Below are 17,154 nucleotides of genomic sequence, written 5' to 3'. Positions count from 1 at the left end.
CGCGCCCCCCCCCTGAGCCGTACCAGGCCGCGTGCTCTCAACATGGGGGGGTGCCTTGGGGAAGGGGGGGCCGCGTGGCCCCCCACCCCAAAGCACCTTGTCCCCATGTTGAGGACAAGGGCCTCTTCCCGACAACCCAGGCCGTTGGTTGTTGGGGTCTGCGGGGGGCTTGGCGAAATCCAGGAGCCCCCTTTAATAATTGGGCCCCCAGGTCCCGGCCCCCCACCCTATGTGAATGAGTATGACAATGTACCCCTACCCATTCACGTGAAAAAAAATGTACAAAAAAAAAAACACAACACAAAGGGGTTAAAATAGTTTATTGCACAGCTCCGGGGTCTTCTGTCCGTCTTCGGGGGTCTTCTCGCCGGACTCCTCTATCTTCTGCTAGCTCTTTTACTAGTGGAGGAGCCTGGCTTTCTTCTTCATCGCCGCCCTCTTTTTCCGACTTTGGGGGTCTTGTCCCCCTCTTCGGTTCTTCTTGCCGGGCCACCGCGCCTTCTTCTAGCTCTTTTACAAGCGGTGGCCGGTCTTTTGTCGCCGTCTTCTGTTCTTCTCTTCTCTTCAGATGTTGCCTCGTTGCTGCCTCTGCTCAATGGCAGGGACGCAGCACGTGGCGACTTTTATAGGGACATCGCCGGATGATGTCCCCGCCCATTATGATGTCGCAGTCCCAGACATCATAATGGGCGGGGACATCATCCTGTACTTTTACAGGTGAATGGGTAGGGGTACATTGTACCCCATACTCATTCACATAGGGTGGGGGGCTGGTATCCGGGGGGCCCCCATATTCCCGGATTCCGATAAGCCCCCCGCCTGCAGACCCCGACAACCAACGGCCAGGGTTGTCAGGAAGAGGCCCTTGTCCTCATCAACACGGGGACAAGGTGCTTTGGGGTGGGGGGGGCCGCGCGGCCCCCCATGTTGAGGGCACGTGGCCTGGTACGGCTCGGGGGGGGGGGGGGGGCGCTCGCTTGTCCCCACCCCCTTTCCTGGCCGGCCGGGTAGCGTGCTCGGATAAGGGTCTGGTATGGATCTGGGGGAACCCCCATGCCGTTTTTTTGGCATAGGGGGGTCCCCTTAGAATCCATACCAGACCTAAGGGCCTGGTATGCTCTCGGAGGAGTAACCCACGCCAAATTTTTTTAAATAAATTTGACGTGGAGTTCCCTCTTCAGAGCTGATAATTTCGTGAGGGTCGCCTCCGTTTAGACGGAGAACCGAATTGTAGGCGACCTCCATTGAAATCAACGGGTACCAGTCGCCTACAAGTCGGATTGAACTAGTACAGGAACCTTGTCTGAAGTCGGAGCGACTTCAATAGCGTGCATTAAGACGGCTCTCATTCACTTACATTGATTTTTACATGTTGTCCGACCTGAGGCGACTAGGGGCGACCTGAAGTCGGATCTGAGTCGCTCCTATGTGAACCGACTCTAACTAGTTTCATTCACTAAGGCTCTTCTTACTATCATTGGGAAATTGAATGAATTTATTTTCTGTTGAGAAGCTGAATTAATTTATTTACTTGTTTAGCTTTGTACTTGGTGGGTGCCTGCTTTAGTTTTACTCACTAAGGTTCCTTTCACCACTACAGGGAAATTATATGAATTTTATTTATTCATTCATATCTTTTTTGGGTGCCTGCTTTAGTTTCTCACTAAGGTTCTTTTCACCACTACAGGGAAGTCATATGAATTTTTTATTTATTTATATTTTTCCCTATCACTATAAAATATTTCATAGTTATTTACAATATTAATTGTAAGTATTTTTTAATGGTTATTTGTTTTTTGTTTTTTAGCGCTGCACCTTTTTTTCTTTTGTAGTCCTCTAAATACCTTATTACTGCAGTGTTGTGTGGTCACGTGATCTTTCCCTGTTTGGCATCTGCAGGGAAGGCTCTTTGGGAGGGGCTTCTATTACTCTGCTTATGTATGCTCTCTACAGTGTGAGTTTGTGTTTGACCACCCCTGCTTGGTTCTGTGCCAGCCACATGCCTAAAATAAGTTTCAGAAGAGGAATTTAGATTACATTATAGATATCAACTGTTTTACAGCTCCCAATAAATCTTTTTTGAACCTCAAATGTGTTTTTGTTTTTTTTGTGCATTAATAGACAGTGTTAAAGATTGACACAAATTTTCTTTTTGTTCAGATGACAGCTTGCATCCAAGCCCTCCTTGGGGAGTGTCATTTTGCACTGTGTATAAGCCCACGTTGGTGACTCTATACTCATGTGGGCTGCATAGATAAGAAAAAGGAGCAAATGAAGAACTTAGAAGGGAACTGAAGTTGAGTATGTTTCATAGAGGATACCAGCTCAGTGTGCAGTGGGGACGCAGGGAAGATGGGAGGGACAGCTGAAGCCAGGATCAACCAAGTATATTTCACTCTACATAAAATTAATGCTTTAGTGGCTTTGGGAGTATGAACACTCTGTTATATAGCTTGTAATGAGAGTGTTTCATAGTCTGGGTTTAATAACACTTTTTAAGTTCCATGTCTGCTTATATTTTTATGTAATTTCAGAAGGACCACCAAACTACTTGATACATTTTATGACTCATATTTTAACTTCATCTTTCTCTTATATTCACCGACCAACACAGCTCCTCTCTGTAACTAAATGGGTTTGTTAGCCTGCCATTAGGAGAACTAGGCAAAAATTGTAACACAATACACTGAACTTTAGTCCTGTTCCGGGGGGCGGACCCTGTGCTAACAACCCTCCCTGCTCCCAGGCAGAACTCCGTTTTATTTTGCCTAGTGAAGGAGAATGACCTAGGAACCCTGCGGGCCCTTTGGTCCATTTTTTTTTTGATGCAGGTTTGATGTTTTTTGAGCAAGATGAAAGATCCTGGGATCTTCTATCAACTGTCGGCTGGGTGACAGGCTGGTAAAGTTATCCTTGTAGTCTCCCCAGCCCGGCCATCAAGCGTTGTGCAGGCCGCAGCTAAGGCTCGGCAGGCCACGACGTGCCTCAGCTCCAGAGGTGGTCGGTGAGCTTCAATGCTCCGGGGTATACATATGACCGGGCTACTGATGTCTGGATCACAGTATACCAGGCCAGCAGCTACCCTGTAACTGTGCAGGAGTAGGTCTGTGATGGAATGTCTCCCAGCTCTTCAGGACTGGTAAGTACGGCTCTCCCTGCTTCGGTGGGGTGATCAGCTGGGCATTCCCTGGAAGGTCAATTTGGGGGCCACCTCACCTCCTTCTCTTCTCTCCCATGTCCCTATCTCCCCTCCTTCCCCCCTCCGGGGGGTGGCTGCATGTGCTGCGGGCGGTGTGTGTGTGGGGTTCGCTGGGTCTTTCACCTGTAGTGGGCTCTGTGCGGCTAGCGTTGGTCTTGGTCCCAGTCGCGGGGGTCCCAAAAGGTGTCTGTGGAGGTGTTCTGACTGTTGGCAGGCAGCACTGTTCTGTGATTTTTCCTGTTACCACATGGCTATGTCCGGTGGCCATTTTGGCTGTGGTCAAAGCAGGTTCCCCTTGTGAGACTCACCAGCCATTTTCTATAGGATTTTCCTATTGGTTGCATTGGCGGCCATTTCTTTGAAGCCTGAGCGCTTTTTTCACCGCAGTTCTCTTGTGACAGCTTTACATGTGCTCTCACATGCTGTTTCCTGTGTCCACTGTGTATACAGGACACTGGATGGCTCTTCCCTGAACACTGGTGCAAGCACTGCAGAACATTTCACCTCTATATTATACAGTTGCTGCCGGCACAGTTTCTTCACTCTGCAACTGGGTAACCTCCTAGGGACTACAGGCACGGCTAGTAATATTCGCAGAACGCCCCAGGGTGGTGAGCCTGGCACTAGGTACCCCCCCCCCCCACGCGGCGGCAGGAGGGCGGGACCTTCACTGTCCTAAGGCCCCTTGCAGGTGGCAGACAGGGTAGGGTCAGCATGGCTTCAGAAACTGGTGTTTCTTCCCCTGAAATCCAGGCTATTGCAACCAGGTCATCTGCGGATAGCGCTGTGCCCATGGACACCCTGACGCCGGTCCTTAACTCCTTTGTTGCAAAAATAGAGGTGGTGCGTGGAAGGAAAGGTGCGTGTAAACGGCCCCCACCCTCCCCCCCCCCCCCCCCCCGTCCTCTGGGGAGAGCTCTGATGCAGACTCGGGCCCTGCTGCGGCTGGTGACCCCTGCTCTGACCTATTAGACGAGGCAGACCAGGACCATTTGGACAGTGAGGATGATTCCCCGTCCGGGCGCGACAAACCGCTTGTTGGAGCACTTTATCACAGCTTTTCGTGATACTCTGAAGATACAGAAGCCAGCGGGTCCCTCTGCTGAGGTAGCGGTCCTTTTTGGGTCCCGCAAGTCAGCACGTTCACCTAAAGTGTTCCTGTATTTGGCTTATTTTGACAAGTTCATCTACAGGGAATGGGGTCGGCCGTAAAGGACCTTTTCGGTTCCCAAAAACATGGCTGTATATTACCCCTTTGAGGAAAGCCTTCTCAAAAAATGGTCGGCTCCTCTGGTCGTGGACCCCCCAGTATCCGGTTAAATAAAGTAACCACGATCCCGGTAGAGGGGACTCCTGCATTCAAGGATCCCACGGACAGGACACAGATTTTCCCTTCCTTGGCGACCGGCTCTGTGGAGCTTTGTTGGATGACATTATTAAAAATGCCACGGGTGGTAAGAGTACACTATCACAGCCAGGAAGGCTTGGGAGCCACACCACGCAGGCAAGGGCCCTCTTCTTTCCGCTCATAATCAGCTTTTTCGTCCGCACGGTGCTTAGACAAAACGTTCCCAGCCCGACAGGATGTCCACGGACGGTCAAAAGTGTCCCTGGAACCGCAACCCTAACAAGCCTGCGAACAAAAGTGCCACTGCATGAAGGTTTGCCTTCGGGAGTTTGCAGCCCGGTGGACCTCACGGTTATCCGACCTGATTTCCACAGGCTACAAGATAGTTTCTCTCTTGGCCGCCAAACAGATTCTTCCCCTCCAGCATACCCACGTCCCCGGTTCGCCGGGAGGCCTTGCTAGGGGCAGTAAGGGACTTGCTGAATCAGGGGATGATTGTACCAGTTCCGGAATCGGAGCGCTTCCAGGGGTTCTACTCAAATCTGTTTGTGTTCCCAAGAAAGAAGGGGTACGTCCAATCTTGGACTTAAAAGCCCTCAATCACTTTGTTAAAGTGCAGAGGTTCAGAATGGAATCAGTTCACTCAGTAGTCGCTGCACTCATCAAGGGGACTCCCTGGCGTCCTTGGACATCCAGGATGCATACCTGCAGATACCCATATGCCTTCGGCATCAAAAATTTCTGCGTTTGCCAGTCGGGGAAACCCATTACCAGTTTGTGGCTCTTCCCTTTGGCCTGGCATCAGCCCCCTGAGTCTTTACCAAAGTACTGGCTCCAGTATTGGCGTTGCTGTGAAAATGCGGGATCGCAATTGTGGGTTACCTAGACGATCTCCTCCTGAGAGCATCTTCTGCCTCAGAATTAGAGGAGGATGTGGCGATCACCATGCAGACTCTGCGAGAATTTGGGTGGCTGTTGAACCAAAAGAAGTCGGTGATTGTACCGACCCAGCATCTGGAGTACCTGGGTTTACTATGGGACTCCAGGGAAGCGAGGGTCTTTCTCCCCTCAAATTGCAGACTCTCAGATCTACTGATGAACCACAAGTGGTCGTCTCTCCACTTTTGCATGCGACTACTGGGGCTCATGGTAGCCTATTTTGAGGCAGTACCTTATGCCCAGTTCCACACCAGAGTCCAGCAGAAGGAGATTTTGACTAAATGGGACAAATCTCTGTTGTCCCTGGATCAACAGGTTCAGGTGAGCCAGCCAGTCAGGGACTCTCTGATCTGGTGTTTGAGGTCCCCGGTGATTGTCCGGGAAATCGTTCCTTCCTCTGAAATGGACGGTGATCACTACAGACGCCAGTCTCTCAGGCTGGGGTGGAGTGATGGGGATTCAGTCGGCTCAGAGCCTCTGGTCGATGGACGAATCCAGGTTGCCCGAATTGAGAGCGATCAGGCTGTGCCTCCACACGTGGTCGACGTGTCTTCAAGGAACGTCCGACCAGGATACAGTCAGACAACGCCACGGCTGTGGCGTACATAAATCACCAAGGGGGAACAAGAAGCTCAGCCGCTGCTCGGGGGGTTGCTCACATACGTGGGCAGAGTGACACGTTCCGGCCCTGTCAGCCATTTACATCCCGGGGGTGGAAAATTGGCAGGCGGACTATCTGAGTCGTCAGATGCTGGACCCAGAAGAATGGGCGTTGCATCCGGAGATATTCAAGCTGCTGTGCCTGAAGTGGGGCACACCAAATGTGGATCTATTGGCCTCCGGTCTCTCAATCGGAAGGTGCTGAGATTTGTGTCCAGGACAAGAGATCAGTGGGCAGACACGTCAGACGCGCTGGTGGCTCCGTGGGATCAATACCAGCTGATCTACGCCTTTCCTCCACTGAAACTGTTGCCACGTCTGCTTCGCAGAGTGGAAGCCAAGGGGATTCCAGTAATCCTGGTTGCCCCAGATTGGCCTTAGCGGCCCTGGTACGCAGACCTGGTGCATCTGGTGGCAGACGCTCTCTGGTGACTGCCACTGCGAGCGGACCTCCTACCTCCCAAGGTCCAATTTTTCACCCTGCTTTACCGTCGCTGGCTTTAACGGCATGGCTATTGAGAGCCAGATGCTGAGGAACCGGGGTCTGCGGACTCGGTGATTCCAACTATGCTGAGGGTGTGGAAATCTTCATGGAAGATATACCATCATACCTGGAAGGCCTACATCTCCATGTGTGAGTAGAAAGGGTGGCAGGATCCTGCTGTTTCTTCAGCAAGGAGTAGACCAGAAATTGGCGTTGAGCACCATTAAAAGTCCAACCTGATTCCCCGCCTAGGAGATCCCCCTCCTAGCAGATCATATGTTGGATACATCTTGGACTCGACACAAAAAAGTGTTTTTGCCCAAGGAGAAGGTACAAAAAATTCAAAATGCTATGAAGATGTTGCAGAACAGTCGTCCATGCTCAATAAGGTGGGCAATGTCCGCATTGGGGCTACTGACCTCCGCTGTTCCAGTGATAGTGGCCGGGATAATATTTTCACCGTCTACAGATATTCATCTTAAAAATGTGGGACCGCAGACGAGTGCTTGGACACAAAAGTGCACATACCAACACAAGTGAAGAGGTCTTTGTGGTGGTGAAGATTGGAGAACCTAACTTGGGAACAGGTGTGGCTCTTATCTGTCACCAAGATAGTGACAACAGACTCAAGCAGCATATGGTGGGGCTCCTAGGTGACACGGAGTTTGGAAAAAGAAGGTGGTGAAGAGATCCTCCCAATTGCAAAGAATTGAGAGCAGTTCTTCTAGTTACCTTTCATAAAGAATTGGGCGGTCACAACATACAAATCGGGTCCGTCAACTCCTTATTAGTGGCCAATGTCAACAAACTGGGGAACAAGGAGCGGAACCTTGTCACTGGCAGAGGAAATGCTAAACTGAGCAGAGAACAACATGCTGTCCCTTTTCAGCAGTACACCTAAAAGGGGAATTGCACCAAGTGGCCGATTACCTCAGCAGGGAGAATCTAAAAAAAAATTACTAGATCCTAAATCAAGAAGTTTTCAGAATGATCACCCAAAGATGGGGAGTCCCGCAGGTGGACCTATTCACCTCAAGAGAAAACAAAGGTTCACACTCACCAAGTGAGTGGACACTCACCAAGTGTTATGCCTCCCCCGCTAGTGCTCTTGCCAGTGGTTCTAAGGATTTCCTTATAGACCACCTCCTTGATCCCTTATTGCACCGCATTGGACCAGGAGACCATGGTTTTCTATACTAAAATAATTTGAAGAACCCCAATGGATATTACCAATCTGAAAGGATCTCTTCTCCCAGTGTATTGTCCCCAAGTAGAAAGGTGGAACCTTGCTGCTTGATCTGAGAAGCAGTTACTGAAAGCTAAGGGCTCTCGCCACGGTCATTCAAATCCAATGATGCAGGAGCCAGGGGTGGAGCCAAGTCCTGCCGTCTGTGTCAATGGATGCACCAGCAGGACACGGGAGTGCACCCTCAGGGGTGCCCTGAGGGAAAGTGCTTCTCCGAGGCACTGGAAAAGGAGGAGCCTGGTGCGTTGCTGAGAGATCCCAGGAGAGGAGTATCGGGCCACTCTGTGCATAACCAACTGCATAGAGGGGGTAAGTATGGCATGTTTGTTAAAAAAAATAAAAAATAAAAACGTACCCTTTAGTTATCCTTTAAGTAGACAAGGACCACCTTTTCCTAAATGGGACCTGTCTTTGGTGCTACAAGCTCTGACAGGAGGACCATTCGAACCACAAGAAGATTGTTCAATTAAACTGCTGACACTTGAAGCAGTTTTTTTGGTGGCGGTCACAAATGCCAGGAGGGCTCTAGCAATCAGACCTCCTTTCTTTTAGGATATTTCAGGCTGGATAGCATTTAAAATGGATCCTGCCTTTTTGCCCAAAGTAGCCTCAAAATTTCATAGATATTATTTTACCTTCCTTTTGAGCAAATACTTACATGGAGCAAGAAGTTAAGTTTCACATGTTGGATGTAAGGAGGTGCATTCTTCATTATTTAGATCACAAAACCTTTTAGGAAGACAGATTCCTTTTTCGTTTTATTTTTAGGGGCCAAGAAAGGGCATAGAGCATCACAACGTACTATAACCAGGTGGCTTAGAGAGGTCAGACCTATACTTTGGGAGGTATGCAGATCCCAGAGGGTATTGGGGCACACTCTATGAGAGCGATGGCAACGTCCCAGGCAGACAGGGCTGGAGCAACACCGGAGCAGATCTACAAAACGGCAACATGGTACAGTTTCACCAGCTTTGTCAAACACTTCAGGCTAAGCCTCTTGTCTACAAAGGCTCAAGCCTTTGGACGCAAGGTCTTACAAGCTGTAGTCCCGCCCTAGGGGTAAGTGCTTGATTATCCTCTCTGGTGGCTGTCCTGAAAGATGATTAGGGGGAAAACGAAGTTTACCAGTAACGTTCTTTCCCAGAGTCTTTCAGGACAGCACTGGTACCCACCCGAATGCATATATTGCCTACGGTGGAACTGTGGTATTATCGACTTTGTGCATCATGTTCCTGTGTCTATCCAGCAGGCCAGGGCTGCTCTAAGGCCCCTTTCACACGGGTGAGTGTTCTGCCGCTGTTTTTGTTATTTTGAAATTCCGAAAATCCTGTCACAGCGCTCCCTTGCAGTTGTACATTGCGATTAGCTGCTTTTACGGGCATTTACATGCGACTGCGCTTAGCTGCGTTGGAACATTCTTTCCATTTTTGATGTGCTTCCTGTTTTTTCTTTCCTTGTTGCCCCTGCTATCTGCAGGGGAAATGGTATACTGCGATTACCTGCAGTTGTGTGCAGATAGCTGCAATAAATTGTTCCTGGACGCAGTCACATTTTTTTTTCTATCCACACCATACCTCATGTAACAAAACCTTTGCTAAATGCAGTGTGTGACTGGGGCAATAGGAAAGCATTATGTGAGTTTAGCTGCGGTAGATAACTTGATCTAAGAGCAGCTAAAAGCTGAATTCTATCCGCCCGTGTGAAAGGGCCCTAAGAAAGGAGCCAGCAGGGGAGGAGGAAAATTTGGTGGGCTGGCGCAGTGTTTCCAGCAGAGGGAAGAAGCCAAGGTCTCTCAGGTGGCTGTCCTGAAAGACTCTGGAAAGAACATTACTGGTAAGTAACTTTGTTTTTCAGGTCCACTGCAGTTTTCTGTTTCGTTTTTCAGTCTCACACGTGGTATCGCTGGTTTGTTGATCAGACTCCTAAGTTACTACAAGAGTCAAAACGCCGCTTCTGAGCCTTTTGTAACAAGTCACTTTACAGATCTCAAGTGAAAGGCTTACTCACAGGATTGTTGTCATCACTGACTAAAATAAATGGGGGGGCGGGTTGTATACTCCCTACTTAAAGCGGAGGTCTTAAAGTGGACCTTCCGCTCATCGGAACCCTGCCCCCCTCAGGCACCACAATTGGCACCTTTCAGGGGGGAGGGGGGTGCAGGTACCTGTACAGTACAGGTATCTGCACCCACTTCCGGGATAGCTCTCTGCGGAAAGGGGTGTAGATTACGCCCCTTTCCGAAAGTCCCCCGCTGCCTGCTGGGAAACACACAGATCCCAGAGGCAGCGGGGACCGTCCTTATTGCGCAGCGCGACTCGCGCATGCGCAGTAGGGAACCGGGAAATGAAGCCGAAAGGCTCCATTTCCTGATTCCCATACCCAAGATGGCGGCGGCAGCACCCGAGAGACGATCGAGGTAAGTGTCACTATTTTAAAAGTCAGCAGCTGCAGTATTTGTAGCTGCTGGCTTTAAAAAAAAAAAAAAAAAAACACCGCGGAGTCCCGGCGGACTCCCGCTTTAAAATATAAAGATGTACTAGCATGTCTGTTCCTTTTTAGCCTTTTGAATAGAATTGGCATACAGAGAATTGGCTTCATTTTTTAATGTGAAAATGGACCGCTACCTGTCTATGCATGAACATTTAGGAAAAATAAATAAATATATATATATATATATATATATATATATATTAGAAAAATATACTTTAGCAGTCCCACTATTGTTATCACTATTGTTATTAGTTTTTTTATTTATTAATCATCATCATCATCTTTTTATTATTATTCCGTACGTTTTTTTTGGCTCTGCGTGACCTCTGCATACTTTCAGCTATTAAAGCCGTTCAGCTCTTTCAGCTGATGTGCACTCTCCTTCAACTTTTTTCTACTATTTATACTTTTAAAAATATTAAGCTTTTTAACACTTTTTTTTAACTTTGAAGTCAATGAGAGCATACTTAAAATTCGTAAAATTTTCTTCCGCTACCAAAAGTTTCAGCTCCTATGTACTTTCACCTACAGGCACCAAACACACTTTAAAATGTTCACAAAATATTCAGCTATTTGGTTATATCTTTTCAGTTTGATATCTTTTACAGTTTTTGTGAAAAAGCTGTTTAAGTTTAGTTTTAATTTCAGAAAATGTCATTAAATTTAGGGCAGCCAGGCTTTTGTTGTCTGTTTTGTTTCCATGGTTACCAACGCTTCTTATACACAGTGATGGGTGGTGGGGGAAAGCACAGACACGCTATGTACTGATTTATAATAGAGGAATATGATGGGCCAGTTTTGATGCTATTCAGCATTCCCACGCATTTTCTCCAGGAAATGTATTTTCTAGTTAATCATCTTCTTTTTATTATTGGTGGGAATGCTTCAGCAGTCCCACTTTTTTCTCTGTCATTTATTAGTAGGACTGCTTTAGTAGTCCCACTATTGTTCGTTTTTTTATTTATTAATCATCATCATCTTTTTAGTGGGAATGCTTTAGCAGTTCCACTATTGTTCATTTTTTTTCTTAGTGGGAATGCTTTAGCAGTCCCACTATTGTTGTTCGTTTATTAATCATCATCGTCTTTATTTTATTCATTTTATTATTCCGTACATTTTTTGGCTCTGTGTAACTTCTGCATAGTTTCAGCTATTAACCACTTGACCACTGGGCACTTAAACACCCTTAATAACCAGACCAATTTTCAGCTTTCGGTGCTCTCACATTTTGAATGACAATTACTCAGTCATGCAACACTGGACCTATATGAAATTTTTGTCCTTTTTTTCACACAAATGGAGCTTTCTTTTGGTGGTATTTAATTACTGCTCGTTTTTTTATTTTTTTGTGCTATAAAAGAAAAAATACAGAAAATTCTGTAAAAAAAAAAAATGAATTTTTCTTTGTTTCTGTTATAAAATTTAGCAGATTAGTAATTTTTTCTTCATAAATTTTGGCCTAAATTTACACTACTACATATCTTTGGTAAAAAATAAGTACAAATTGGTGGATATTATTTGGTCTTTGTGAAAGTTATAGAGTCCACAAGCTATGGTGCCAATATCTGAAAATTGATCACACCTGAAGTACTGATGGCCTATTTCAATTCTTGAGACCCTAACATGCCAGAAAAGTACAAATACCCCCCAAATGACCCCTTTTTGGAAAGAAGACATTCCAAGGTATTTAGTAAGAGGCATGATTTTTTTTGAAGTTGTCATTTTTTCCCACAATTCTTTGCAAAATCAAGATTTTTTTTTAACTTTTTTGTTTTTTTTTTCTTCACAAAATTGTCCTATTATCAGTTTATTTCTCACACACAGCATATGCATACCACAAATTACACCCCAAAACGCATTCTGCTTTTACTCCCGAGTATGGCGATACCACATGTGTGAGACTTTTACACAGTGTGGCCACATACAGAGGCCTAACATGCAGGGAGCGCTATCAGGCGTTCTGGAGCACCCAGTACAATTCTGACATTTCTCTCCTACATGTAAAAATCATAATTTATTTGCTCGAAAATTACATAGAATCCCAAAACATTATATATGTTTTTTTTTTTTTAGCAAACACCCTGGAGAATACAATGGTGGTTGTTGCAACTTTTTATCTCGCACGGTATTTGCGCAGCAATTTTTCTAATGCTTTTTTTAGGAAAAAAAAGTTTTGTGCTTAAAAAAAAAACACAGTAAAGTTAGCCAAATTTTTGCATAATGTGAAAGATGAAGTTACGCTGAGTAAATACCTAACATGTCACTCTTCAAAAATGCACACGCTCGTGGAATGGCGCCAAACGTCGCTACTTAAAAATCCCCATAGGCGACGATTTAATTTTTTTTTTACTGGTTATGTTTTGAGTTACAGAGGAGGTCTAGGGCTAGAATTATTGCTCTTGCTCTAATGTTCGCAGCGATACCTCACATGTGTGGTTTGGACACAGTTTTCATATGTGGGCAGGACTTACGTATGCGTTCGCTTCTGCATGCGAGCACATGGGGACAGGGGCGCTTTAAAAAAATCTCCTCTTTACAGTGAGATATGGGGTCAATAAGACCCCGCATCTGACCTCTAAGCTGGGAAGCCTAAAAAAAAAGATTCTGGCTTTGATTGTATTGGCGAGTTGGTAGAAGCACCGGAGGGCGGCGGGAGGGGGGGGATGTCTATGGCTGGGTATTGCAGGGTATCTCCGACTATGGCTGGGTATCTCCGACTATGGCTGGGTATCTCAGAGTATGGCGTTGCAGGGTATTGGCGGGTGTTGCAGGGCATTGCAGGGTGTTGCTGGGTATTGCAGAGTATTGCAGAGTAATGGCAGGGAATTGAGGGGTTAAAATTCAGGGAGCAGCGATGTGGGCACTGCAGATGCAGCGCACAGCGCTGCTGACACCAATCTCTTCCCTCTGCACTGTACCGATCGGTACAGAGAGGGGGAGGGGGAGGGTTTGTTTACAAGTGATCACTCCGTCATTTGACGGAGCGATCACGTGGTAAGAGCGGCCGTTTACCGTGATCCGTGATGCGCTGGGTCCTGTGGACCCGGCGGTCACGGATGCTCTCGAGTGCACGCCCCAGGGCGGAATTCTGGGAGGACGTCATGTGACGGCCTCCCAGAGTTAAACAACCGCCCTGTAGCCGTCATTCGGCTATGGGCCGGTTGTTAAGTGGTTAAAGCCATTCAACTTTTAAAATGTTCAGCTCTTTCAGCTGATGATGGGACTTCTTCAACTTTTTTTTTCTAATATTTATACTTTTTTTTTTTTTTTTAACATTAAGCTTTTTAACTTTGAAGTCAATGAGAGAATGCTTAAAATCTTCCGCTACCAAAAGTTTCAGCTCCTTCATACTTTCACCTAGACACCAAACAAACTTTAAAATATTCACAAAATATTCAGCTATATCTTTTCAGTTTGATATCTTTTAAAGTTTTGTGAAAAAGCTGTTTAAGTTTAGTGATCATTTCAGAAAATTTCATTAAATTTAGTGCATCCAGGCATTTGTTTTCTGTACTGTTTTTCCATGATTACCAAAGCATCTTATACACAGTTATGGGCAGTGGGGGAGAGCACAGACACACCATGTACTGATTTATAATAGGGGAATATGATGAGCAGTTTTGACGGGGCGGTTTTGATGCTATTCAGCATTCTCACGCATTTTTCTCCAGCAAGTGCATTTTCTAGTTAACTAGTGTATTTTTAACTGAAACTTTGCATTTCCTAAATTGTTGGACTAATATCGCGGGACAAAAAATAAATAAAATGGAACTACCAATATTTTATTCTCTAGTGCAGACTTTCTCAACCTTTGCAAAACAGAGGAACCCTTGAAATAATTTTCTGATCTTAGGAAACTCCTGTTAATAATGACTATATTACGCATGATAAATGTGAATGGAGCCTCAAGTAGAGGAGGGAGGTGGAGGGCTGTTTGGAGCATTATGTATTTGCTTCAAATTACACCCTAAATATGAGTACAGCATGAAACATGATCAAAAACCTGGACTTGGCCTTTACCGTTTTGCATACATAATGATTAGTGATGCTTATTATTTTTTACTTTTTTTTTTTTGTGATAATTGGAAAATATTGTAATGTAGTGCCGCAGAATGTAACCATTTATATGTTACCTCCAGTGATTAATCTTTATATTTATACATATATATATATATTTTTTTTCTCCTAAACTTTAGCTGTAAATTGCCCTGATCCACACGTTAAAAATTCAAGAAGACTGTCGGGGTTCACTGGCCCATATACCTTGAATTCTGTTATTTTGTTTGAGTGTGATGAAGGCTTCCATCTGGAGGGGTCCAGTTCAATCACATGCAACAGTTATAGTGAGTGGGAACCCGCAATTCCATATTGTGAAGGTAAATATACAGCGTTACAAAAAAAAGTATGTAAGTGAAATCTAAAACTACTTCTAAGGGTCACTTTAGACCATACAATATTTTGTACAATCAACTTTAGATTTACCAAGACTATGTAAAATAGAGGGGCCTAGCTATATCTATTCCATCAATTTGTATCCAGTCAGGTAGGCCCTGGCACTGCATAGTTGTTGGTAGATCAAAAGGTGATTGTAAACATGAATTGTAATGTGTGTGGTGAGCTTTAATGGGATTTTCATTTATCGTTGTGCTTAACCAGTTGCCGACTGGCTCACGTCTTTATACAATGGCACTGCTGCGTGAAATCCCATACTGCAGAAACCGATACAATAATTACTATTATATCTGTGTATTAATTTTTCTAGTCCCTATAGATTAGTTAGTCTACTAAAACTCTGTGCGCATGCTACTGTTAATATCACAATAATACAAGGTTAGCTATTAAACCAAACACACGGTTTGAGTAATCAAGTCTCATTTATTTCCCAAGGAAATAAGAAAGCTAACATAAGGTATGAAAAGAAGTAACAAGATTACATAACTTACAATCAGAACACAATACAAGCATATACTTAGCCAGGGGCAGACTGACAACTCATGGGGCCCCCAGGCAATAGATTATGGGGCCACACAGTATACACACACACACATACAGTGCGGAGTACGGAGCATCAAAAAAAGATGCTATGCTCGTCATGTTTTGCGTGTCTTCATGCTTCTTCCGGAGCTTATGACTGACTAAGAAAATAATTTTGTTAATAAAAGAAAATAATAACAGCAAACAAAATATAATAGTACACAGGTATAGCATAAAATATGCTCCGCGCAATCTGGTTTAGGGACAGGACACCGGTGCACAAAAGTACAGTTAATTAGGAACACCATGGGGGCGTGTGTAACATAATAAATATAAAAATAAAAGTATCAAAAAGGGACCATCGGAAGGGGAAAAATATCTAATTATATAGTAATAAATAAATTTGATGCATCTAATCTATTTTTAAATAATAGTAACTTACTGAATATATACAAATTAAGTACAACTAAACCATGTCCCAAAACGAGAGTCCCAGCACGGAGGGGCACCGTATACAAAAATTTTCGCTTTCTCCAGAAAGCCCACCAACAAAGCTTTAAACTCGTATGTTGAGTTACATATACTGAGGTTAAAAACACCAGTAATGGTGCTCTAAGACATAAAATATAATGGATGGGAATTTGAGTAGTATTAATTAATAGCAACCAAAACGATGTGCATATAAATCCCCATTCAGAGTAGGCATAAAACTCAGCAATATAGTATGGACAGAGCAAAAATGAACAAAGCCACAGTAATGATGGGACTATGGCATTGAGTATATTCAATTGTACCAGCACTAGGGTAAAACCAAAGGAAGTTTCCGAAAAGGAAGTCACCACCGTCAAGCCAGAGAGCCTGAAACAGTATATGATATAGTGGTAACAATCGAAGTATATCCAGCTCAAGCACGAGTCATAAACAATGTAGCCAGAATAGTAAAAATAGAAGCAACAGAGAAAAAACAGCATACCTGAGATTACAATCTTATCCCGGGAAGATCCCATACAGCATGTGTAATGCCGCGTACACACGATCGTAATTCTCGTCGGAAGAAGCTCTGATGGTTTTCCCGACGGAATTCCGATCAAGCTGTCTTGCCTACACATGGTCACGCCAAATTCCGATAGAATGCGGTGACGTACAACACGTACGACGGACCTAGAAAAAGGAAGTTCAATAGCCAGTAGCCAATAGCTTCTGTCTCGTAGTTGAATCTGAGCATGCGTGATTTTTTGGAGTGTCGGAATTGCATACCCACGATCGGAATTACCGATAGAAAGTTTTTCCGTCTGGAAAATTGAGAACATGCTATCAATTTTTGGCTGGCGTAAATTCGGACAGCTAAATTCCGATGGATCATACACACGGTCACATTTTCCGATGAAAAGCGCTCATTGGTCTTTTTCTGGCCTGAATTCCGACCATGTGTACGTGACATAAGAATCGCCAATACATAGTATCCTAACAAGACATGCCAGGGGCCGTGTCTTAAGTACACATGTCCCACCCGTAGTCAACCAATCGGCATTGAGCCGACGTGACGTCATCCGGACCAGCCAAGTGTGTCGCTGCGCATGCGCCCACCAGAGCCGCATGCGCCTGCACAGCACAATAACCAGTAAGAACAGTGCGCAAAGGATGGCCGAGCCAAACAGGCAACACAGAACTAGTCGTGGGGAAGTAAAATATTGCTGAGTTTTATGCCTACTCTTAATGGGGATTTATATGCACATAGTTTTGGTTGCTATTTATTAAAACTCAAATTCCCATCTCTTTTCTTTTATGTCCTAAAGCACCATTTCTGGGATTTT

At 45.2% G+C, this 17,154-nt stretch overlaps 1 protein-coding gene across 11 annotated transcripts in view; it reads left to right on the top strand.

Annotated features, from left to right (window-relative positions):
• The window catches only part of LOC143982457 (zona pellucida sperm-binding protein 3 receptor-like), a 633,312-nt gene that overhangs the window by 522,197 nt on the left and 93,961 nt on the right, over positions 1 to 17,154 (top strand). For 9 of the 11 annotated variants that reach the window (XM_077481171.1, XM_077481167.1, XM_077481170.1 and 6 more), the window contains one exon: positions 14,563 to 14,742. The exons of the other annotated variants lie outside the window; for them this stretch is intronic. In XM_077481171.1, coding sequence (XP_077337297.1) covers positions 14,563 to 14,742 — 180 coding nt within the window. The remainder of the gene's footprint in view (positions 1 to 14,562; positions 14,743 to 17,154) is intronic. 11 annotated transcript variants of the gene reach the window in all.

The sequence above is a fragment of the Lithobates pipiens genome, unplaced genomic scaffold, assembly GCF_037356315.1.
Source record: "Lithobates pipiens isolate NorthernLeopardFrog02 unplaced genomic scaffold, aLitPip1_a1.2 Scaffold_16, whole genome shotgun sequence".
NCBI classification, from domain to species: Eukaryota; Metazoa; Chordata; class Amphibia; order Anura; family Ranidae; genus Lithobates; species Lithobates pipiens.
This window is presented reverse-complemented; position numbering and strand designations above follow the sequence as displayed.